General features: G+C 45.5%; 1 protein-coding gene across 1 annotated transcript in view; it reads right to left on the bottom strand.

Annotated features, from left to right (window-relative positions):
- The window catches only part of LOC144695139 (muscarinic acetylcholine receptor M2-like), a 47,586-nt gene extending 41,343 nt beyond the window's left edge, over positions 1–6,243 (bottom strand). The window contains exon 1 of the mRNA XM_078566038.1: positions 6,036–6,243. Coding sequence (XP_078422164.1) covers positions 6,036–6,243 — 208 coding nt within the window. The remainder of the gene's footprint in view (positions 1–6,035) is intronic.
- Positions 6,244–25,317: the final 19,074 nt, after the last annotated feature.

The raw sequence follows: 25,317 nt of genomic DNA, 5'->3' as shown, positions 1-25,317 counted from the left end.
CATTTAAGTAGAATTTGGATGTGCACTTGCAATGCCAAAGCATACAAAGCTATGGGCCTAATGCTGGAAAATGGGATTAGAATAGTTAGGTACCTGTTTGACCGATGGGCACAGACTTTATAGGCTGATGGGCCTTTTTCTGTTCTGTAGACCTCTATGACTCTAATTCGACTTGGTGTCTTGAGCAGCTGAAGGCTGACCGATCCTCTTCTCCATGTTCCACTCAGGTGGTGCTTAACACACAGGCATGAAAGGCAGCAGTTCACCGTGGTGTGTCCTCCCGCTCGGCTGGGATCATGGACAGGAAGAGAGTAGAAACCAAAGTAAATGCTGCAAGGTAAAGCCGGCTTTTGGATCCTGCTGTGCACTGGCCATTTGAAGCCGCTTGTTGACCTCTACCCTAATGAGAATTCTGCTTTCTCCTCCATCTCACGCCCTTTGGTGCTAATTTGTTTGAATTGCCATCTCAAAGGTGAAGGCGGAAGTGGTGTGTGTACGGGAGGCCTGAGGGGGCTCAACGATGGGGAGGGGGAAGGGGATGCAGGCGGAAGGTTGCAAGCAAGCAGGTGGGCGGCACATTATCATGGGCGGAATTTTCCAGTCCCGCCGAAGTCAATGGGCTTTGGGACGGCTGGCCGCATTTTACTGCCCTGCCCCCCGCCACGAAAAGGGCCGGATAAACAATATGGCTGCCCAGCTGTCCCTATGGAGGAGAGGAGCAGCTCTCAGTCATTCACCCACATATAACAGTAACAAATAGCACCCATGAGGGCCGCGTTTACGAGGACCTGCTTTTGGGCTGAGCCTTTCGGTACTCTTCGTGACTTTCTGGCAGAAAAGGAATATAGATTGGAACGGTGCGCTGAGATCAACATAGCAGCACACCTACAAGGAACACTTCCCAGCCAGCAGTGTCAGGCGATAATGAGTGGATTCGCAACCCCTTTGATGATACCACTTTCCCGTCGCAGATTATCGAGTACGGAGGAAAAGAGGGAAGTTGATTGAGAGCCCCCGTGATTACGAATTGAAAATGTGTTTCGGGAGTCCATAACCTTGGTCAACTTTTGGCGGAGGTGAAGAAATGAGTGCCCCGCGCCCCCTGCTGGCAGGAAAAGCCACTGCGGTTTTGTAACCACTTTCAACAGCGTATTGACGCGAGGAAGCTTTTTCCTTGTGTGCACATCTGAGAACCAAATACAGAAGCAGACCCAATGCTGAGCCAGGTTTGGGACTTTACCTTTTTCCAATTGTTCTAAATTTCCAAGAACTATATCGATCAAAGCAGCAAACCGCATCCGCCACACTGATCGAGTAGATGGAAACAACCAGTTCAACAACAAGTTTAGGCTTATTTAAAGTGATTTGAGTTGCAAGAGTGAAATCTTGGAAGAGCGTTGCCACTTTCATAATTTTGCTTCTTTTCATAATGTAATAAAATTAATAATGAGGTGATAAACATTCATTTAATTATTAACTGTGTGCAATAAAGTGTCAAGAAAAGCAAACTTAATATTTCCAAGCTCACTGTTTTTTTATAATTTTTAATCAGGTAAGGGAGAAAATCTCTGGAAATAGTTTATTCTTAGCAGTTGACTTTCGAGATTTGGCATTTTAATGCAAGGGGTTCACAGGATGTGCGTGTTTGGGAACCACTGCCCTGATCTGACCCTAAACCCCAAACTGACCCTATATTCCAAGCTGATGTCTCACCTCTAAACTGACCCCTCAACCCCTAACATGACACCTCACTCCTACAAGATGACCCTTCTCCCCCTAAACTGACCCCCTCACCACCCAAAATGGCATCATATCCCAAATTGACCTCTCATGCACTGAACTGACCCTCGCTCCAAAACTGACCCTTCACCTCAAACTGACCCTTCACCCCAAACTGACCTCTCTCACCCAAACTGGAGACTCATCCCAAAGTGAACCCTCACCCCACCCATCTCCCCCAAACTGACCCTGCGTCAGAAATTGATCCCTCACCCAAATGATAATGGTATGAAGACGGAGTTGGCTAAACTGGACTGGGAAAGTAGGTTAAATTGCTCGACAGTAGAGAGGTAGTGGAAGACATTTAAGGAGATACTTCATAACTCTCAAAGAAGATATATCCCATTGAGAATGAAAGACTCTAAGTGAAGGATGCACCTTCCATGACGAACTAAGGAAGTTAAGAATGGTATTAAAATGAACAATGCTGCAAAAATTAGTAGTAGGCCAAAAGAATGGGAAAATTTTGGAAATCAGCAAAGAATGGTTAAAAAAAAGAGGGATGAATTGGTATATGAGAGTCAGCTAGCAAGGAACGTTAAAACAGACAGTAATTACTTCTACAAGCATATAAAAAGGAAGAGAGTAGCTAAAGCAGAGTCTTTGAACAAGTACCTTATATCTCTCTTCATGGTAGAAACCATAAAAAGCTTCCCCAGAACAATGGAAAATCAAGGGGGCAAGAGTGATGGAGGAATTTAAAATGATCACTACTACTGGAGAAAAAGTACTTGGAAAACTCATGAGACTAATAGCCGGTGTGTCCCTTGCTTGTGAAGGCCTGCAAGCTAGAGTCTGAAAAAAAGTGCCTGCAGATAGTGGATGCTTCGATTGCCATTCAAGTTCCCTAGTTTCTGGAAAGGTCCCAGTGAATTGGAATATTGCAAAACGTGACACCTCTAATCAAGAAAGGAGGGGAACAGAAAGCAGGGATCTATAGGCCTGTTAACCTGAGCTGACATTGGGAAAATACTGGAATTCATTAATAAGTAAGTAGTAGCAGAAAATTTGGAAAACCGTAATATAATCAAGCAGAGTCAACATGGTGTTATTCAAGGGGAATCGTGTTTGACAAATTTATTAAAAGTGTTTGAGGATGTAGCAGGCAGGGTAGGTAAAGGGGAACCAGTAGATGTAATGGATTTCCAAAAGACATTCGATAAGGTGCCAAATGAAAGGTGACTCCACAAGACAAGAGCTCATGGTGTTGGGGGTACTATATTAACTTGGTTAAAGGGTTGACTAATGAACAGGAAACAGAGAATCATGGGTCATTTTTCAGCTTGGCGAACTGTGACTAATGGAGTGCCACAGGGACCTGTACTGGGAACTCAATCACTTACAATTTATATTAATGACTTGGATGAAGGCACTGAATGTATTGTATCCACATTTGCTGATGGTACAAAGATTTGTAGGAAAGCAGGTTGTGAGGAGAACACGAATGGTGGAATTTTCTTTGTCCACTGGCATCGGGTGAATTCAGCATCGTGAGCGGACAATATGGCGGGAAGGCCAAAAATTGGCATCACGACGCCGTGAAACCAGTTTGCGATCGTCCACTCAGCCCATCGATGGCGGACCGTGTTTCCCGCCATTGGATGTCAGGAACCTCACTGTAATAAATCTGCATATCATTATAAGGCCAGCCCGCCGGACTCATCTCCCAACGCTGGACTGTCCGCCCATGTTGGTGGGAAAACATGCAGAACATGTCTTGGCAAGCGTGGCAAGGGGTTCCAAGGTGGGAAGGAGGGGTGATTTTCCAGGTGAACATGCAAGGGAGCGCTCTGATGAGTCCATGACTGCCTCCTCAGGAGTGAACTGAGGGTCGGTATGAGTATGAGGGAAGGGTGAGAATGACCGAGGGCAGAGGTTGTAGGGTGGGAGGGTAAGGATTCAAGGTATCGGTAGAAGGCACGGCGAGGATTGCTGGTGGGGACTCGGAGGCAGACAGGGACCCTGGGATGGGAAGGAGGGGGGTCAGGAAGGTTGATGTGGATTGAGCGGTGGGATTTTTGGGAAGGAAGGGAACATATACTTTCACCTGGTCATCCCCGAGGGAAAAGGATTGTGGCTGGTAGGTCAAGGAGGGGAAGCAGAAGGTGATGTCGGGGTGTCAACTATGATGGGGGAAAGGAAATGGGTGACTTGGGGAGGGGAAGGGATGAGGGAGCAAACAAAATACTGTATCACCATCATGCTGTCTAAATCGAAAGTGAAATGAGAGTCGTGGTGGGCGAGATCAGGACCTGCATGGGAGTGTGATCAGTGGGTGTGTGGAGATGCAGGTCAGCTCAGATGGACAACTGAAAGAGAACCCCAGCAGGCAGCATTGAAAATGCTCAGGCCCTTGAGGTGAGTGTGATGGATGAAGGCTCCGTGTGTGTGGGAGAGTGCTTGCACAAAGCTCTGAAAGGCCCTGCCCCACACACACTTCTTCCTCCAGAATCACTCATTGGTGACAGATGATGAGGTTGAGGGGGTCACAGGCAAAAGGGGACTTGGAGGGAGAGGACAGCCTCTGAGATTCCTGAGTGGATATCCCACGGGTGTCCAGCCATCACTCCTCCTCCCTCCTGGTGCCCGAGGACCCCGGCCTGACTCCTTGAGGGGAAGGAGCAGCTGGAGGGATGTCGAGGTGCGCGTATCCCTCTCGCGTCGCCATTGCGAGGAACTCACCCATGGCTTCTGCGATGGAGCGCAGGTCTGCACACATCTCCGCATTCTACCGGACCAGGGTCTCCACGGCGTCCACCTTCCTCCCCAAGGAGACATCCATACATGCACATGTGGGCATCACTTCATCAGAGAGCAGGCAGACACACTCCTCCGACTTGCGTGCCACTCTGTTGAGGGCTTCCAGCATCTCTGTGCGATGTTCTCCCACCTTCTGCTGATTCTCCACGATGAGTTGGAAGGCTGAATCCAGAGGTTCATCACCTGACTAAGGCCTCACAGATGCCTCTTCCCCAACAGCCCTCTGAGCGCCACGGAGCTCAGCTGAACCTGCCTCCTGCTGCGGACACGTGTCCATGCGGTGACCACCAGATTGTGAACCTGAGCCTGCTCTAGATCTAGGTCCCACCGAGCTATGTGTCTCTGCACTGGAACAGGGTTTGGGTAAGTGCTGTGACGGGTCTTTCAGGCTGCTTATTTCCAGATCTTCAATGGAGATGTCCTCTTGGCTGGAGGTGAGTACCTGGATGGAGCTGAGGGACTGAATAACTGAGGGCGTTGGCCGCTTGGCAGAGCTCCCTGTGAACTAAAGTAGAGATAATTAGTGCATGGCAGCACAGTCAAAAGCAGGAGAATAAGCACTTGCATTTGCGTTGAGAGAGGGATGATGTGCTGCAGCATCCTCACGAGGGTGTTCGCCGCCGACCTCACCGTCACCACAGGCACGGTCCACATCCTCACCAGTCTGCGCAATGGCACGCTCCTCAAAGTGAGCGAGGGGCCTAATGTGGGCCACTCCACCCTCAGTCTGGGACCTCTCCCTGCTGAAGTGAGCCAGCTTCTCCTGCATGAAAACAGATGGAGAGAATGTGAGCAGGTTGCATGGCACTATGTGGAATGTTTGTGTGGTGAGCGGAACCATGGACAGGAAGAGGACGTGAGCTCCAGAGGATATGAGCCTGATGGAGATGTGAGGGTGTGTGTGAGAGTTAGTGGTGTTGTGCCTTGAGGTGTGAGATCCCTGTGGATGTGAGACGGGTTTGAGAGTGTGTGAGTTGAGAGTGATGAGAAGAGTGACTTACCCTGCTGGAATGGATGAGACCATTCATCCTCCTACGGCACTGGGTGGCTGTCCTCTTTTGCAGGGCATTGGCACTGACCACCACTGTCACCGTCTCCCACGCTGGATTGGTGGTGTCGTTGCCCCTCCTGCGGCCAGAGTGGAGGTAGAGGACATCAAGACGGGGCCTCCGTGACGTCCAAAAGGTGCTCGAGCTACGCTCTGCTAAACCGTGGGGGTCTGCAGTGTTTTTTTTGCCTTTCGGGGCCATCCTGTCTTCCGTGCAGCAGTTGTGGGTCGGAAGCACTGAGAGGTGTCCGTGCGCCTGGACCTTAAACATGGCGCCCGGCGTAATAAAGCGGCTAGGTGATAGTGTGGTGGGCGAATGAGAGCCCGCCCACCATGGAAATGGCATGCTTCCCGGGTATGGTGGGATTGGGATGACACGTCGTGAGAAGCCGCCATTGCGGCCGGCGGGTAAAACCCTGGCCTGAATGGCCCACCATGCGCCTTGCACCCTGCTCCGCGTCTGCTCGCGGGTTATCTTTGCTCTCCTGGAGCGGTTTTGCTTTAGCAGCTCTGTCAGTTTTCTCCTGTAGCAGTTCCTTAACCTGGCCATGGTTTTCATCATTCCGGGCTCGAAGTTTCCTTTCCTGTGTTCCCAGGATACCATCGGCAGTTCCCAGAACCTCTTGATTTGAAGGTTGACCGTGCCCCTTCAACATGATTACTTGGGTTCTCTTTGCTGCTGTGCTGTTCCTCAGGTCCGAGCCTGAGCTGTTCACTGCACCCTGCAGTTGCCAAGTTCTGTGTTTCTTGGGGGTCTAATGCGTGTTGGTCTTCTTTTTAGTGAGATGGTAAATTTCTCCTTGAAGTGCAGCATCCTGTGGTCTGGAGTAAGCTGCTCCTCCCTTAACTCTGGTGATCGTAACATTGCTCTGCCCGGTGATGATAATGTCAATCTGATGGCCAGTACCTAGGTAAGAACATGCATATGAATTAGGGGCAGGAGTAGGTCTCTCGGCCCCTCGAGCCTGCTCTGCCATTTAATAAGATCATGGCTGATCTGATTGTAACCTCAACCCCACATTCCCGCCTACCCTCGATAACATTTCACCCCCCCTTGTTATTCAAGAATCTATCCAGCTCTGCCTTAAAAAGATTCAAAGACTCTGCTTCCACTGCCTTTTGAGAAAGAGTTCCAAAGACTCACAACCCTCAGAGAAAAAAATTTCTCCTCATCTCTGTCTGAAATGAGTGACCACTTATTTTTAAACAGTGACCCCTAGTTCTAGATTCTCCCACAAGAGGAAACATCCCCTCCACATTCACCCTGTTAAGACCCCTCAGGATCTTAAAGGTTTCAATCAAGTCGCCTTGATTTCAGTGGATACAAACCCAACGTGTCCAACATTTCCTCATAAGACAACCCTCCCATTCCAGGTATTAGTCTGGTAAACCATGTCAGAACTGCTTCTAATGCATTTACATCCTTCCTTAAATAAGGAGACCAATACTGTACACTGTGCTCCAAATGTGGTCTCACCAATGTCCTATACAACTGAAGCATTAACCTCCTACTTTTGTATTCAATTCCCCTCACAATAAATGATAACATTCTATTAGCTTTCCTAATTACCTGCTGTACCTGCATACTAGCCTTTTGTGATTCATGCACTTGGCCACCCAGATCCCTCTGAATCTCTGAGCTCTGCAATTTCTCACCATTTAGCTAATATACTTCCTTTTTATTCTTCCTGCCAAAATGGACAACTTCACATTTTCCCACATTACTCCATTTGCCAGATCTTTGCCACTCACTTAATCTATCTATGTCACTTTGTAGCCTCCTTATGTCCTCTTCACAATTTACTTTCCTACTCACCTTTTTATTCTTGGGTGCATCTTTTTAACTTTGCCTTCAGTCTAAAGATGGTGTTGATGATTGACATTATCCAGTGGGCGCAAAGACTCAGGAGAACCATGCTATTGCTGCTGTATTTTCCTACACCTTGACTCTCCAGGGCACTATCCCAAGCCTGATAGTCAGTGTGTGCTCTTGCATTGGAGTCTCGATCACAACGTGCTTGTCCTCCTGTGGCGTATTTGCAGTAACTGTCCAGCTCCTCATCAAATTAGGCCTTGATATCCTCAGGACATTTTCGAGCATATACATTGAGAATTTTCACATGCGTTCTTCCAAAGGGGTGAGAGTAGAGTCATGGGGCGATCGTGATATGCCCCTAGGGAGATTATCCAAACTTTTTGTGACATCGGACTTGATGGTAAAGCCGGAACCTGCCTCTCACCTTTCACACTTTGACTCGAGAGTGTGTAACCTGCCGACAGCCCTCTTGGTTGCTCCTCCTCTTTACATCTCCACCTTGTATTGTGATCTACTTTCATTCTTCAAGTAATTGCTGTATCTAAAAATAGATAACCTTAAAATAAGAGTCCCCTCATGAATTATCTCTGGTCTATGACAGTTTGGAAATGACTGGAACCCTTATCTGAGGCCATGAAAGGATTGGATTATGAGGAGCAGTTTATGTAAATTGATCATGTTCTCACTGAAAAAGAGAAAGTTGAAAGACGATATGATTATTTTGAGCAGTGAATAATGTGGACCATAACCCCATAGAGAGTGGACACAGCCTGTGCTCGTGACCTTGGACCTATAGTTCCCAAAGCTCCCCATTACTGAGGCTTGCCTCACCTTGTGTCTGGGTCTGTCATAGTCTCATTGATAGAGATTGATTGAAATGGTTAGTTAACAAGGATCACTAGGTTCATTCATGGGATGAAGGCATTGTCTTGTGAGGAAAGTTTGAGCGGTTTAGACTCATACCCATTGGAGTTTAGAGGAATGAGAGTTTATCTTGTTTAAGCATATAAAACTCTGAGGGGGTTTGATAAGGTGAATGCTGAGAGGATGTTTCCCTACGTGGGGGAATCTAGAACTAGGGGGCACAGTTTAAAAATAAGGGGTCTCCCATTTAAGATGGAGACAAGGAGGAATTTCTTCTCTCAGAGGGTCGTGAGTCTTTGGAATTCTCTACCCCGTAGAGCAGTGGAGGCTGGGCCACTGAATACATTCAAGGCTGAGTTAGACAGATTTTTGACCTACAAGGGAGTCAAAGGTCATGGGGAACAGGCAGAAAAGCGGAGTTAAGGCCTCAATCAGATCAGCCGTGATCTTATTGGCTCAATGGGCTGACTGGCCCACCCCTGTTCCTTTGCTCAGCTGCTTTCACATGAAGTAGCGGCCACAATATTATATCACAATAACTCTCCCTGCCAACCGGAGCAGTTCTGTGCTGGGGTCAGGAGCTGCTTGTCTTTATCAGGTAGACTTTGCATGACCCAAGAAGCATTCCCATTTCTTCTTTTCTTTTCTCACCCGTGATATACTGTAACCTGTGGATGAATGCTAAGGGAATGCTTCTCAGGATATAATGGGATATGTGTGAATGAGTCAGCAAGGTGTGCACACAAGAAACATCGGTGAGTGAGTTGATGGCAGTGGAGATGTATTGGACAGTGAAGATGATGGATAGGATGCCAATCAAGCTGGCTGCTTCTTCCTGAATGGTGTCAAGCTTCTTCAGTGTTGCTAGAGCTGCACTCATACAGGAAGGTTCACTGTTGAATCTGTACTGGTCATTGAGGGAGGGGCCGTGTTCATTGTGCACTGTGATCGTTTTGGGCAGCATCTTGTTAATTCTGTAACGTGAACATTCTGGGGACGAGCCTGTTAGAGGTTTTAGTCTCTGGAGCGGGACTTGAACCCACATCTTTCTGACTCGGGGGTGAGAGTGCTACCGACTGAGCCACAGCTGACAGCTCCATAGTGTAAAATTCTCAACTTCACAATGCAGCCTCTCGACCAACTGACCATTCACCACCCCATCCCCCCACACACCGCAGATTCACCAGTGATTGAAAGTTCAGTCAGGATTTCTCAGTACGAATTCTCTCTGTGACATATTCAGCCGCCCTCCCTCTGTGCTCTGTATAACTGACAAGCGCCGAATTCATTTCATCTTCTGTTTCATTGGAATTCACTGACCTCTGTCCTACAATAATCCCCTCTTTATCCTTACCGCAATGGAGGTGATAGGCTGCTTATAGCTAACACAGTCACAAACTTCATCACGCTTACCATGTCCAGCTCGGGATTGTTAGAATTTGAAAATCGAAAAGCCCAAGAAATGGGGAACCGGATGAAGTGGCTGCAGACAAGTTTTTAATTTCATTCAGTTATTAGCCATCTGCGTGGTCGTCTTGAGCTGCTGCAGTCCGTGTGGTGTAGGTACACCGACGGTGCTGTGAGGGAGGGAGTTCCAGGATTTTGACCCAGCGACGATGAAGGAACGGCCAATGTATTTCCCAGTTAGGATGGTGAGTGACTCGGAGGAGAACTTAGGGTGCGGGGTGTTCCATGGGTCTGCTGTCCTAGTCCGTCTGGGTGGTGCAGTGTATAGGATGAGGAGGGACAGACAAAGAAGCCTTGGGGGAATTGTTTGGCAGGATTTTGCACTTTGGTAGGAAGAATAGAGGCATGGACTATTCTCTAAATGGGGAGAGAATTCAGAAATCTGGAGTGCAAAGGGACTTGGGGGTCCTAGTCCAGGATTCTCTTAAGGTTAACTTGCAGGTTGAGTCGGTAGTTAGGAAGGCAAATGCAATATTGGCATTTATTTCGAGAGGGCTAGAATACAAAAGCAGGGATGTGCTGCTGAGGCTTTATAAGGCTCTGGTCAGACCACATTTAGAATATTGTGAGCAATTTTTGGCCCCGTATCTCAGGAAGGATGTGCTGGCCCTGGAGAGGGTCCAGAAGAGGTTCACAAAAATGATCTCAGGAATGAAAGGCTTAACATATGAGGAACGTTTGAGGACTCTGGGTCTATACTCGATGGAGTTTAGAAGGATGAGGGGGGATATGATTGAAACTTACAGAATACTGAAAGCCTGGATAGAGTGGACGTGGGGAAGATGTTTCCATTAGTAGGAGAGACTAGGACCTGAGGGCACAGCCTCAGAGTAAAGGGAAGACCTTTTAGAACAGAGATGAGGAGAAACTTCTTTAGCCAGAGAGTGGTGAATCTATGGAATTCATTGCCACAGAAGGCTGTGGAGGCCAGGTCATTGAGTGTATTTAAGACCGAGATAGATAGGTTCTTGATTGGTAAGGGGATCAAAGGTTACAGGGAGAAGGCGGGAGAATGGGCATGAGAAACTTATCAGCCATGATTGAATGGCAGAGCAGACTTGATGGGCCGATTGGCCTACTTTCTGCTCCTATGTCTTATGGTCTTATGGATGGCGGGGCTAGTGCTGAATGTGGGAGGGGTCCAATACAGGTCACATTACACACAAACGCTTTACACAATTTTATGCTTTAACCTAAACTGATAGATGGCCGTGAGATTAGGGCCAGTAACCATTAATAACCGGGACTCCTTGTACAAAGGAACGATGGAGTGAATATTCTGGAGATTAGCTATAGAATTAAGAGCTTGTTTTTGGTATTAATCCTCCTCATGATGTCACACGTCAACCTTCTCCGTTTGTATTTTTACAGTTTTGACGTTAATGACTTTAACTCAAAGACCGATCTTCATTCACTGGTGTAAAGGTCTCTTGTGAAGCCAGCTTTTCATATTTAAAACGAAAGCCTTTCCCTATCATTGAGCTCAGAGCTCATTGTCAATATCTTCCTGTCATTTCACCGCTTTTTACTGAAATGACAGGTCACTGGGGACAGTTTCCACAGTCAGGGAAAAGATGACACGACCTTTCTCTTCACTCAAACTAAAGCAAAATACTGCAGATTCCGGAAATTTGAAACCAAACCAGGAACACGCACGGCAAGGTAGGCAGCATCTGTGGAGAGAGAAATAGAGAGAGCTGATGAGAAGTCACCAAGCTGAAACATTAACTTCCATACCTCCCTCGTTGTTTCTCACTCTTTTCAGCACAGCTCGAGAGCAAGGACTCTTTGAAAAGTGACATTGGTTATGCCCAGAAGGGGGCAGGCTAGGATTAACGAATCATCCAAAATACAGGTATTCACAAAGTGCAGCAAAACCCTCAGGATGGACCCCTGAACAGTGCAACACTTCCTCAGTCCTGACTCTCTGACAGTGCAGCAGTAACTCAGTACTGACCCTTTGACGGTGCAGCACTCCCTCAATGCGACTCTTTAACAGTGCAGCAATCTTTCAGTACTCATCCCTGACAGCGCAGCACTCCCTCTGTAAGGAATCTCTGAAAGTGCAGCAATTCCTCAGCACTGACTCTGACAGTTCAACATTCCCACAGTACTGCCGCACTGACAGTGCAGCACTTCCTCAGTACTGACCTTCTGACAGTGCAGGATTCCCTCAGCACTGATCCTCTCACAATGCAGCACTCTCTCAGTATTGTCCATCTGACAGTGCAGCACTCCCACAGTACTGGCCCTCTGATGGTGCAGCACTCCCTCAGTACTGAGCCTCCGACAGTGCAACGCTACCTCTGTACTGCCCTTCTGACAGTGCAGCATGACCACTGTATTGTCCCTCTGACAGGGCAGCACTCCCTCTGCATGGACTCTCTGACAGGTCAGCATTTTCACAGTATTGTACCTCTGACATTGCAGCAGTCCCTCAGTATTGTCCATCTGACAGAGCAGTCACTACTGACCCTCTGACAGTGCAGCACTCCCTCAGTACTGACCCTCTGACAGAGCAGCACTCCCTCAGTACTGACCCTCTGACAAAGCAGCACTCCCTCAGTACTGACCCTCTGACAGAGCAGCACTCCCTCAGTACTGACTCTCTGACAGAGCAGCACTCCCTCAGTACTGACCCTCTGACAGAGCAGCACTCCCTCAGTACTGACCTTCTAACAGAGCAACACTCCCTCAGCACTGACCCTCTGACAGAGCAGCACTCCCTCAGTACTGACCCTCTGACAGTGCAGCACTCCCTCAGCACTGACCCTCTGACAGTGCAGCACTCCCTCAGCACTGACCCTCTGACAGAGCAGCACTCCCTCAGTACTGACCCTCTGACAGAGCAGCACTCCCTCAGTACTGACCCTCTGACAGAGCAGCACTCCCTCAGTACTGACTCTCTGACAGAGCAGCACTCCCTCAGTACTGACCCTCTGACAGAGCAGCACTCCCTCAGTACTGACCCTCTGACAGAGCAGCACTCCCTCAGCACTGACCCTCTGACAGTGCAGCACTCCCTCAGCACTGACCCTCTGACAGTGCAGCACTCCCTCAGTACTGACTCTCTAACCCTTGGCCCACATTTTTCGCTCCGGGGTCAGGTGCGCAGAGACAGTGGAATTCTTGGCTCTGTGAACCTGACGTTTAAAAATGGCATCATGCAGATCCGATCTCTATTCCGGGCGGATGTGCTGGATTCAAAGTTTGCTGCCACCCACAGAACGGGTGTGCCGGGAGCAGACGTGTGTTCAGCAGAAGTCCTGCCTTTGTGCTCCAGCCCTCCCCCTCTCTCACTTCCAAACACATTGCTCATGCTCATCCATGCCAACCTGTGGCACCTCATGACCCCAGCCAAACTCCCATGGCCCCTCATATCCTGATGTGAACACTTGCCCGTCTACCCATACTCATGGCTCATCATACCCCCTGTGTTCCTCATTCATCCTGATGACCCTTTCTAGCCCCAATGCCAACTCATTCTCCCCATTCATGCTCATGGCCCTTTGGAGTCCCTGTGCCAACTTAACATCTGAACATACAAAATAGGAGCAGAAATAGGCCATTCAGCCCCTCAAGCCAGCTTCGCCATTCAATGCAATCATGGCTGATCTGATTGTGTTTTGAATTCCACATTCCCATCTATCCCCCAATAACCTTTGATTCCCTTACCTAACAAGAATCTATTTACCTCTGCCTTAAAAGTATTCAATGACCCCACCTCCATCAGCTTCTCTGTCAGAGAATTCCAAAGTTGCGCAACTCTCTAAGAGAAAAAAATTCTCCTCATCTTTGTCGTAAAAGGGCGATCCCTAATTTTAAAACAATGCCCCCTTGTTCTGGACTCACCCACAAGAGGAAACATCCTTTCAACATCCACCTTGTCAAGGCCGATCAGGATCTTGTATACTTCAATCAAGTCACCCCTCACTCTTCTAAACTCCAGTGGAAACAAGCCCAGTCTCTCCAATCTATCCTCATAAAACAACCCACTCATTCCAGGTATTAATCTAGTAAACCTCCTCCGAACCGCCTCCAACGCATTTACATCCTTCCTTAAATAAGGAGACCAAAACTGCACATATCCTGCAGCCAAATCTCTGGAACGGCTATCAGGACATATTTATTTACTTCAATATGCGCTATCAATTCATTTACTTGGTTATGACACAGAGCCTTTAGTTTGTCTGTTATCTTTGTAACACTTAGTCTTGACTGTTGGTGTATTCTTAGGTTTTCTCTGTCTGTCCCTTCCTGCCATTCTTTGACCCTCATTTCCCATATTACTAATATGATCTCCTGCCTTGAGTCTACCCCTTGGATTGTTACATCTACCCAAGCCTGATCACTCACCCCTCTTCTTTTGTTTACTTACCTAGTTATGTGGCTCACTAGAACACTGGTCCCAGCATGATTCAGGTGTAGACCATCCCAATGTTACAACCCCTATTTTCCCCAGTACCCCACAAACTGGAACCCTACTCTCCCACACCAGTTTTTGAGCCACACATTCATTTCCCTAATATTATTTGTCCTATGCCAATTTGCATGTGGCTCAGGTAATAATCCAGAGATTAAAACTTTGAGATTCTGCTTCTTAATTTGGTACCTCATACTGGCTTTGCAGAACCTCTTTCCTTGCTCTGCCTATGTCATTGGTATCTACATGGACCACGACAACTGGAGCCTCCCCCTCCCACTGCAAGTTCCTCTCCAGCCCTGAGCAGATGTCCCAAACTCTGGCACCGGGCAGGCAACACAGCCGCCTGGACACTCGCTCTTTTCTGCAGAGAACTGTGTCAATTCCCCTCATTATACTGTCCCCTACTATTCCTGTTTGGTCTCCTGCTTGAACAGCTTCCTGTACCATGGTGTCATGGCCAGCCTGCTCACCCACCTTGCAGACCTCACTTTCATCCACAGGTTGTGAGCACCTAAATCTGTTTGACAATTAAGCCAACCACTTTCAGCTGATTGACAGATAACTGCTACTACCAGACATTCCCCTGTTTAACAAGCTAGTCTAATTTAGTTGACAATTGTTAGTTCCATGTCAGACCTTGACACTTAATCTATATTTAAACGTGAAAACACTTACCAGAACTCACTCTGGTGTAATCTCCTATCTCTTTGCGTGCCCCTTACTGATCATGCAGTTTGAAAAACCCATCTCTTTTATAGACCCTTTGATGAGTCACTAGTTAGTTTATCTTCATGCTATAGTAATTAACACCAATTAAACCAACTGCTTTCAGCTGATTGACAGATAACTGCCGTTCCCTGACAGATAATGAAGTTCCCTGTTTAACAAGATAGTCTAACTTACTGAAGTACTGAATTTACTCAGTTCTATGTCAAAGCCTAATTGTTTATCTATATTTAAACCTGAAAAAGACTTACCAGAAATTAGCATGTGAACATAATTCACTACGCACTTGTTCTCCACCTCACTCAGGTGTAGTCTCCTGTCTGCTTGCCGCGCCCCTTACTGCTAACTCATGCCCCTCACCAACTATTCTTTTCCCTGACACCCTCCATGCCTTCTCACCTAGTGTCCACCATGGGCAAACCTCAGGAGCCATGCAGACATAAAATAGTTACATGTTTATTCATGATGTCAGTATTTTAAACAAAAAGCATTGTCATTCATTTACAAAATGCTCAATTCATGGAAATTTCTTCAACTAGTCTCTTATGAAAGCAAACATTTCTATTCTATAACCATTTGGTGCTGTCAATCAAAATGCTAGTTAGCAGGCACCCCAGTGTGACAATATTGGTTTGTAAAATCAATTATTGCAGTACAAATCCTATAATAACGACCAGACTTATATCAACCGACAAAATGAAATTTCAAGCTCTGATTGTTTTTGAAGTCCACAATTTTGTTTTTAAATTTACAGCCCCTCAGAGTTAAATCCCTTGACAGATTTGACAGTTCCAATATGTTATGACAGTTCCACTGAGTTTTGACAGTCCTTTGACAGCTTGACAGTTCTTTGATAGCTTTGACAGTTCAACTGAATTTATACATTTTTTATGCACAATCATGTCTACTTTTAACAATTCCAAAGGGATACCTTACCTCTCCAAAGGGGTGTCTTGGCTATCCAAAAGGATCCAACAAGTTCAGACCAGCTCTTACCTGGCCCCAAATATTCACTACAATGGAGGCCCTCCCTATTGTGGCAAAAATGGTGGATGAGCCCAGAAATTCTAAGTCCAGCCCCCAAACATGTCACTTCCTATTTTTGCAGGGGCGGGACTGGAGTCAGAGCATGCTTCAAGCATGCATGATTTAGAGAGCCAGTTGGCCACTTAAGTCACCAGCTGCCTCCAGTAAAGTGGGATTTTGATAGGCCAGGAGTGCGAAACCCGGAGTTTGCAGATTTGACCAAGTAAGAACTTGTCTGTACTTGGTGGATCCATTTGAATAACCAGGACACCCCTTTGGATATGGTCTTGGGGCACCTTGGAAAGAGGTGATGCACCCTTTGAGATTGTTGAAAGTGCATAATGCACATGATTGTGCATAAAAATTGCATAAACTCACTGGAACGGTCAAAGCAGACAAAGAACTACTGTCAAAACTGTGAAGGAACTGTCAAAGCTATCAAAAAGCTGTTAAAGTGTACGAGGTGTGTGGACAAGGGCAAAGGGTGGGGAGGAGTGCAAGGGTTGGCATGAGTTTGCACTAAGTAGGCACAAGGGATATATAGGGTCATGGGGATGTGGAGGTGCATAGGGGGTATGAGGGGTCATAGGGTTGGCATGGAGGGGGGTTGGGGCCATGGGAGGTAGATGGCAGCATCAGGTGTCATAGTTTGGCATGGATAGGGAGTGTGTGGGGTGAGAGAGACTGAGGGGTGAGGGCTGAATGGCAGTTTTAATGCTTTAATCTGTTTTTATTATTTAATCTAGCAAAGTGCCGGAACACAACGAGTGCAGAGGTTGCCAGCTGGGCGGGAGGCCTGCCTCCATGCTCTGGTACTTGGTTGATTTAAATCTAAAAAAAATTAAAACAAAAAACAGCCCTCTGGCCCTCACTCCTCACGCCCTCAACCCTCAGTCCCCCACACTCCCATTTTCCATCCATGCCAACTTATGCTACTTCATGTCCACCATTCACCCCCTCAGCCCTCATACCCCATGCCAAACTATGACAATCTAGCCACTACCCAAGACTCTAGAACGAGGGGCCATAGTTTTAAGCTAAGGGGTTGTAGATGTAAATCAGAGATGAGGAGGAAATACTTTTCCCAAAGGGTCGTGAATCTATGGAATTCACTACCTCAAAGCACAGTGGATGCTGGGACACTGAATAAATTTAAGGAGGAGATAGACAGATTTTTAATTAGTAACAGGTTGAAAGGTTATGGGGAGAGGGTGGGAAATTGGAATTGAGGCCGAAATGAGATCAGCCATGATTGTATTGAATGGCGGGGCAGGCTCAAGGGGCTGAATTGCTTACCCATGCTCCTAGTTCTTATGTTCTTAGTTCTTATGTTCTCCTTATACCCCCGTGCTTCACACATCCCCGTGGCCCTATATAGCCCCAATGCCAACATAGTGTTAACTAATGCCCATCCATGACCCCCACCCACCACCCTTGCCCTTAACACCCTCATGCCAACTCAGCTAGTATCCTTTGGCCATTCTTTGATAGCTTTGACAGTTCCAACAGTTCCTTGACAGCTTTGATCGATCTTAAACAACTTTGACAGTTCCTTGGCAGCTTTGACAGTTCCTTGACAGCTTTGATAACATTGACAGTTCTTGAAAAGCTCTGGCATTTCCTGGGCAGCCTTGACAGCGTTGACAGTTCTTTAGCAGCTTTGACAGTTCCATGACAGCTTTGGCAGCATTGACAGTTCTTTAACTGCTTTGACAGTTCCTTGGCAGCTTTGACAGTTCTGTAATAGCGTTGACAGTTCCTTGATAGTATTGACATTTTTGACAGTTCCTTGACAGCATTGACAATTACAATGAGTATATGCACTCTTTATGCACAATTATGTTTGCTTTTAACAATCGCAAGGGGTGTCTTACCACTCCAAAAGGTATCTTGGGACCATATCAAAAGGGATACCTCACCTCTCCAAAAGGGTACCCTGGCTATCCAAATGATTCTGCCACATGTAGAGAACCTCTTACCTGATCTAATCTATACACTCTGGATTTCACACTCCTGGCCTACCAAAATTCCACTTCAGTGGAGGCAACTGATGATTTAAGTGGCCAGCTGCCTCTGTAAACCACACATGAGCGAACCACGGTCCAACTCCAGTCCCAGCCCTGCAGAAATAGGAAGTTCCGTGTTTGGAGGCAGGTCTTAAGGTTTTCTGCTATTTCGGCTATATTCCCCATGATGGAGAGCTTCTCCATCATGGAAAAAAATCTGGGCCTGTGTCTCTCATTACCTGATGGTATGACTAGTCACAGAGCCATCACCCTCTGGATGAATTTGACATAACATGTGTGAGTGTGGGGTTAGGGACCTTTAAACTGGAACTTGATCAGTTGCTGAGAGAATATTGCTGGATACAGGGAGTTAGTGGTTAGTTTAAACTGTGATGTACCTCTCCCGGAGCCTCAGGCAGTGGGAGAGGAATTGTTAAGAGATTTTATTGATTTTGCCATGTCCCTTTATCTGTTCCAAGAGACCATGTTAATTGATAGGTGGAAGGGCAATATGTGAGGTTATCCTTTCTACTGGATGCGGGGAGCTTGATAGGCCTGATAGTCTTTACTACTGATGGGTGGCCAGCCAGGAGTGTGTTTGAACAGTTGATTCCGGGGTAGCAAAGGCATGGATGAATGTTTCAACATCAGCTGCAGTGGTGCAGTTGGGTAACGTTATGGAGGTCACAATAGACTGTCCTAGTGATTGTGCGGATGTGTAGCATTATGAAAGCTTATCTTGGGGTCAAATATGACACTGCGATTGTGAACAATTTGGTTCAGTTTAAGAGAGTTGCCAGGGAAGAGGGTGGAATTGGTGATGAGGCAGAAGATGCGCCTTTTAAATGAGTTGAGGGTTTCGGCCTCCACCACCAAACCAGGCAGTGAATTCCCTCCACCCTCTGGGTGAAGAGGTTTTTTCCTCATGTCTCTGTTATGAGACAGCCTTTCAGTAAAGCAGAATTATATAAAAATCCCAGAGGGAAAATTCAAACAACTGTCATAATCTATATTTTAAGTGGTATGTTTGAGATGCAATTCTGAATAGAGGAATCAGACCACCAGTTCTCGAGAGGTTTTATATTAAACTAAATGAAACATGTTATTGATTTACACAAGTTAAATACATACAAGTAGCTACAACTTCCTACTATCATAACTTTTAACAAATTCCCAAGCTAATCTCCATTAAGGCAATGGCAACCCACAGATTTAACCAGACACCAGGCAAAGCATTTTCACCTTACGAATTTAAAATGAGGTTCCCCTCACTTTGAATCCTGTGGAGACAGTTGTTGGCTTGCAGCTGCTTTGATCTTACTTTGCCTCTGCCCCGTACACACAAAATTGCTATCCTTATACCTAGCACAGCTGATTGAACGTAAATTCCCATTTTATCACCAGCCTCTTATACCAATAAAACCCCTTTCATACTACCAATTTTATTAGTGATATAATTATATTGCTTGGTCTCTGCTAGCTAGGTACAAGAATTCACTCCCCTTCTTGATTGCTTGATTCAACAAAATGCTAATGCACTCTACCTCTCTTACATCTCCAATCTAGTACACATCAAAGCACCCAGACTAACTAGCTTTAATCCAATTAAGACACACCGACAGACTAAACATCTACTTTAAAAAAAAGATTTTCCAATAACATTTTATACATTAATAGCTTCATGACAGTCCTCTCTAATTGTCCTACCAATCATCTTAAATCTGTGCCCCCTGGAAATTGATCTCTCCACTAGGGGAAACAAAGCATCCCTCATAATCTTGTACACCTAAATCAGGCCTCCCCTCAGCCTCCTCAGTTCCAAGGAAAACAACCCCAGTTTATCCAATCTTTCCTCATAGCTGCAATTTTCAAGCCCTGGCAACCTTCTTGTAAATCTCCTCTGTACTCTCTCCAGAGCAATTATGTCCTTCCTGCAATGTGGTGACCAGAACTGTACACAAAATTCCAGCATTTCATACAGTTCCATTTTACACCCCTGCTTTGGTATTCACTATCAACTACATGGCCAATTTTTGTATCATCTGCAAATTTCCCAATCATGCCACCCACATTTAAGTCCAAATCATTCATATATACAACAAACGTTGAAACACTGGAAACCGTTTCCCATTCACAAAAACGTCCATCAACCATTACCCTTTGTTTCCTGTCACTGAGCTAATTTTGAATCCAACTCGCCACATTCCACTGTATCCAAAGGGCTTTTAATTTTCTGACCAAACCTCCATGTGGGACCTTGTCAAATGCCTTACTAAAATCCATATTGACAACATCCACTGCACCACCCTCATCAATCCTCCTTGTCACTTCCTCAAAAACTTTGATTAAGTTAGTAACACACAATCTTCCTCTAATAAAACTATGCTGACTATCCCTGATTAATCCGTACCTTTCTAAGTAACAGTTTATCCTGTCTCTCAGAATTGATTTCAATAATTTTCCCTCCACTGAAGTCAGACTGACCAGCCTATAATTATTTGGTCTATACCTCGCACCCTTCTTAAATAATGGACAATGTTTGCAGACCTCAATCTTCTGGTACCCCACCTGTATCTAGTGAGAATTGGAAAATGATCCTCACAGCATCTGTTATTTCCTCCCTGGCTTCCTTTAACAGCCTGGGATACAAATACATCTGGCCCTGGTGACTTATCCGCCTTCAAGGATGTCAGCCTTTCCAGTACTTTCTTTCTCACTATGATTACTGTCTCTAATATTTCACACTCCTCCTCTTTAACTTGAATATCTACTTCATCCCTTCTCCTCGGTGAAGGTAAAGCAAAGTACTCATTGAGAGCCTGCCCACATTTTCTGCATCAATGCACAAGTTACCATGTACATCTCTGATAGGCCCTGTCCATTCCTTAGTTATTCTCTTGCTCTTAACGTACTAGTAAAACATCTTTGATTTTACCTGCCAATATTTTTTTCGTATTCTCTCTTTGCTTTCCTAATTTCCTCTTTTACTTCACCCCTGTACTTCTTATACCCCTCTAGGCTTTCTACAGTATCATTTTTTTTTTTGTGACTGTCATAAGCTTCCTTTTTCTGCTTTGTCTTACTTTGTATACTTCTAGATAAATACAGGGCTATAAATTGGGCAGTATCACCTTCTTTCTTCGTGGGACATGTATACACTGTGCCCGTAGATCTCACTTTTGAATGCCTCTCATTGGTCTGTCACTGATTTCCCTTCAAGTAGCTGTAATCAGTTCACTTTTGCCAGGTTACCTCTCAGCTTCGCAAAATTTGTCTTTCCCCAATTTAGAACTTTTACTCCTGTTCCATCTTTATCCTTTTCCATAATTATATTAAATCTAACTGTATTATGGTCACTATCTCCAAAATGGTCACCCACTGCTACTTCAGCCACTTGCCCAGCTTCATTCCCTAAAACCAAATCTAGGATTGTGCCCCCTCTCATTGGGCTTGTTAGGTGCTGGCTAAAAAAGTTCCCTTGACTGCCCTCTGTGCCTGTTACATTGTTCGTATCCCAGTTGATATTAGGGTAGTTGAAGTCCGCAACTATTATTGCCCTATTGTTTTTGCACTCAGAAATGTGCCCACACATTCGCTCTTCTATCTCCCTCTCACTATTTGGGGGAACTATGGTACACTGCTAGCAGTGTGGCTGCTCCATTTTCATTCCTGAGCTCAACCCATATGGCCTTATTTGATGATTCATGTAGCATCTCATCCCTTCCCACAGGCGTGGTTGATCCTTTAACTAATAATGCTACATCCCCACTTTTGAGCCCCCTCCCTATCCTGCTTGTTAAATCTTATATCCAGGGATGTTGAGCTGCCATGTTTGCCCCTCTTTAAGCCACGTTTCCATTATAGCGATGATATCATGCTGCCGTGTGCCTATCTGTGCCCTCGGCTCATCGGCTTTGCTTGCTATACTCCTTGCATTTTAATAAATGCCATTTAACATTGCCGACTTCCTGTGCTGTAAACCTTTTAATCTTTGCTTCTTCTGTCTTTCAGGGTCACCCGCTAATTTCCTGCCTCTTGCCCTCTTCTCTGAATTTGCCCTATGTGAATCTGCCCTCAGGTTCCCATCCCCCTGCTAATCTAGTTTAAACCTTCCCCAACAACATTACCAAATCTCCCCAAAGCGGCATTCGTCCCGGTCCTAGTCAGGCGTAGACTGTCCAATGGCTTCAGTCTTCCCAATTTTTTTATCTGGATTCCAGAAGAACCGAGGGATTACAGGCCGGAAAAATTATTTCGGAAATATCTAACTCCTCGGGATTTTTTTTTTCTCTCTTGGAAGAGTGATGTGTTGGGGAGACCAAACAGAGGTATTTAACATTTTGAATGTGTTGGACAAGTTAAATCTGGAGAGATTGTGTCCACTTGTGGGACAATCCAAAACTGGGAATCATAAATACAAGAAAGTTACAAATAAATCCGATAAGGAAATCGGGAGCAAATTCTTAGAATGTGGAACTCACTGTCACCAGATGCGGCTGAGGCAAATAGTTTATATGCTTGTAGTGCTCGAGAAAACGAGTGCATGAGAGAAAAGGGAATAGAGAGATGTTCTGGAAACTAAGAGGTAAATGGAATGGGAGGAGAATTGAGAGGAGTAATAGCACCAACAGAGATAAGTTGGGCCAAATGGCCTGTTCTGCATATTCTATGTAAGGAAACCTTCGAGACTACAGCTCAGCTGTGCCTGCCAAACCGTTAAGGAGTCTGTTACTCCAAACCATTGAGGAGTTGCAAATGCATTGCTCCAATACCTTTACAGAAGGGCTGAGGTGGAAAAAGAATGGTCCTATCCTTAAAGAAAATGTGAAAGTGCCAATCAAAGTTCCAGCCATGTCCTAAATGGAGAGATTGCCCCCAACATCATTGCGGGTATCTTTAAATTCACAGTGATTTCTAGTGTTAGTCATTTGATGTAAGTCTGGGGATAAACATTACATCCGTGAACTGGAATTGTTGGGACTTGCCTCTGGGCCGCTCTCAGTTGTTTCGTTAACTCATTAATTGAATAATTGATGTAACCGGATATTTCACCGCGCTTTTGAACTGCTTCCTGAACTTGGACTGGGTCACCCCATAAATAAATGTGTTTGTACAGCAACTTAAATCCACCAACATAACTGAAACTTGTTCAAAAATATTTAAAGAATCATTGTAACATTCAGGATTAATTCCCGTAATGATATCATATAAAAAGTTTACAACATATAAAAGCCACAGGAGTATGAAGCTGCCGGATATGGCGAAGAGTAAAATCACAGACTTCCTTCTGCTCCCCATCTCTGGGTCACTGCGATTCTCTCCCTTGCTCTGACCCCTCAGTCCCTTACGGACTCGACTGGTCACTAAAATGTACCTGACTGTCAGAGCGTTGAGCAACAGAATTAAAGCATATGGGAGCAATGGGGTTAAAACCGTTTCAATCCATTCAAATGCCACCCATGAGGGATCAGTATAATAATTTGACTTTTCCTTACAGAACCAGGGAACATTGTCAATTATCTCTACAGGTTCAGATGTAAAGTAGATGGGAATGCCGTTTAAACAGAGCAGAATGCAGGTTGTTGCTCAAACCACAGCTGCAGTTTTCTTGGTGCAATATTTTGTTTTCAGCTTCTGGCAACAAATAGCCACAAATCGATCAAAGGGGAAAGTGACAGTGAACCAGACAGAACAGTTAACAGCAACATAAAGCAAGACAAAGGTGACACTACACACAGGGGTAATTTCTAGGAAAGATCCTGGGGAATAATAAGAACTGATCCGAAACATTATGACTGCAGTGATAATGACCAGTAGATCTGCCGTTGCCATGGCCACTAGATCGCGAATGTTGCAAGTGGAGAGGCCGCACTTTCCCTGGGACAGGATAATAATTGCCACTAAATTAACTGCAAGAGAGAGAGAAAGGGAAAGAGACTGTAAACTACTGATCAATCATTCTCCACATCTGGCAGGTTGGTGTTGTGTCAGAGGTTAAAATTTTTAAAATCTCATCATTAACCTGAACCCAACCTAAACCCACCCACATTAAGGTTTACCAAAGATTGGATGAAGAGGAGGGGGCAGAGATTCAATATTTATTGAAGCTTCTAATTTCACCTGTTTCATATGTCATGCTTCCCAGGCCTCAGGGAATGTGACAACTGAAATGGGGGTGAGGACAGCTTCAAGGGGAAGGTAAGTACCATCACAGCACTGCTTATGGACCAGGAAGAATCAGAGAACTTCCTGGTTCTTCTCTGCTGTCTCCCACGCCCCTCCTACAGGCAGAGTCCCAGGGTCAGGGATCGGTCCTTGCCCACTACTGAGGTCAGGATTGGACCGAGCTGCTCCTGCAGAATGTAACGGTGTCTTAACAGCACTGTGGGTGTACCTACATCACATGGACTGCAGCGGTTCAAGAAGGCAGCTCACCACCACCTTCTCAAGGGCAATTAGGAATGGGCAACAAATGCTGGCCTAGTCAGCGACACCCGCATCCCATGAATAAATTTTTTAAAAAGTTGGAGGGGACTCAAAAAATTAGAGATCACAAATATAAGATGATAATAAACCCAAGAAGGCATTTTGGAGAAATGTTTTAAATCAGAGAATGGCTAGAATGTGGAACTCACTACAACTTTGAGCAGTTAAGGCAAATAGCACAAATTTAAAAAACAGCAAACTAGAAATGTACATGAGGGAGGAAGCAGTGTAAGGTGATGGCAATTGGGTTAGATTAAAAGGTATAGGAGAAGCCTTGTGTGGAGCATAAACACCAAAATAAACCATTGGGGCTGAGTGGTCTGTTTCTGTGCTGTAAATTCAATGTTGTTTTCTGTAACTTGAGTCATCACAGTAATCCCAGTCACCAGATCTTTTATAACATTGCAGATATTGAAAGTGGTTTATTTATTGAAGCAGCACACTATTTATTTCATTACTAACCATTTAATAATGCTAGTGTTTACTGCACTCGGAATGATCTCTGTTTTATGAAAACTCGTAACCAAGTTCTTCAGTTACACATGTCTTTCCTCGTTTGGAGACATGTCACTGAGCTAAGAGCAGAGATCGCTGTAGGTTACATGTGCCATAACTTGAATTCTAGATAATTACTGGTCTGTCAAACATTAAGCAGTTACAGAAGTGGATGATCCAATACCCATAATCCAATATGCAACCCCTGTAATAGACAGATGTTAGGAACTAGAGATAGGTTAAGTAAGTTATGTCTGTATTTGTGGGTGTTAGGAATGAGTTTTAGCTTTAAGTTTAATTTTTAATTTGCTTCTGTATTTGTGTGTTAAGAAAGGGGCGAACTTGAGTTTTAGTTTAATTTTAAACCGATTGCTGCAAGTCTGTGGGTTTGTGCATACGCCTGCATTTTTAATGAGGT

The sequence above is a fragment of the Cetorhinus maximus genome, chromosome 21 (genome assembly GCF_964194155.1).
Source record: "Cetorhinus maximus chromosome 21, sCetMax3.hap1.1, whole genome shotgun sequence".
Classification (NCBI taxonomy): domain Eukaryota; kingdom Metazoa; phylum Chordata; class Chondrichthyes; order Lamniformes; family Cetorhinidae; genus Cetorhinus; species Cetorhinus maximus.
The sequence above is the reverse complement of the archived record's forward strand: the minus strand, read 5'-3'. Positions and strand labels throughout refer to the sequence as shown.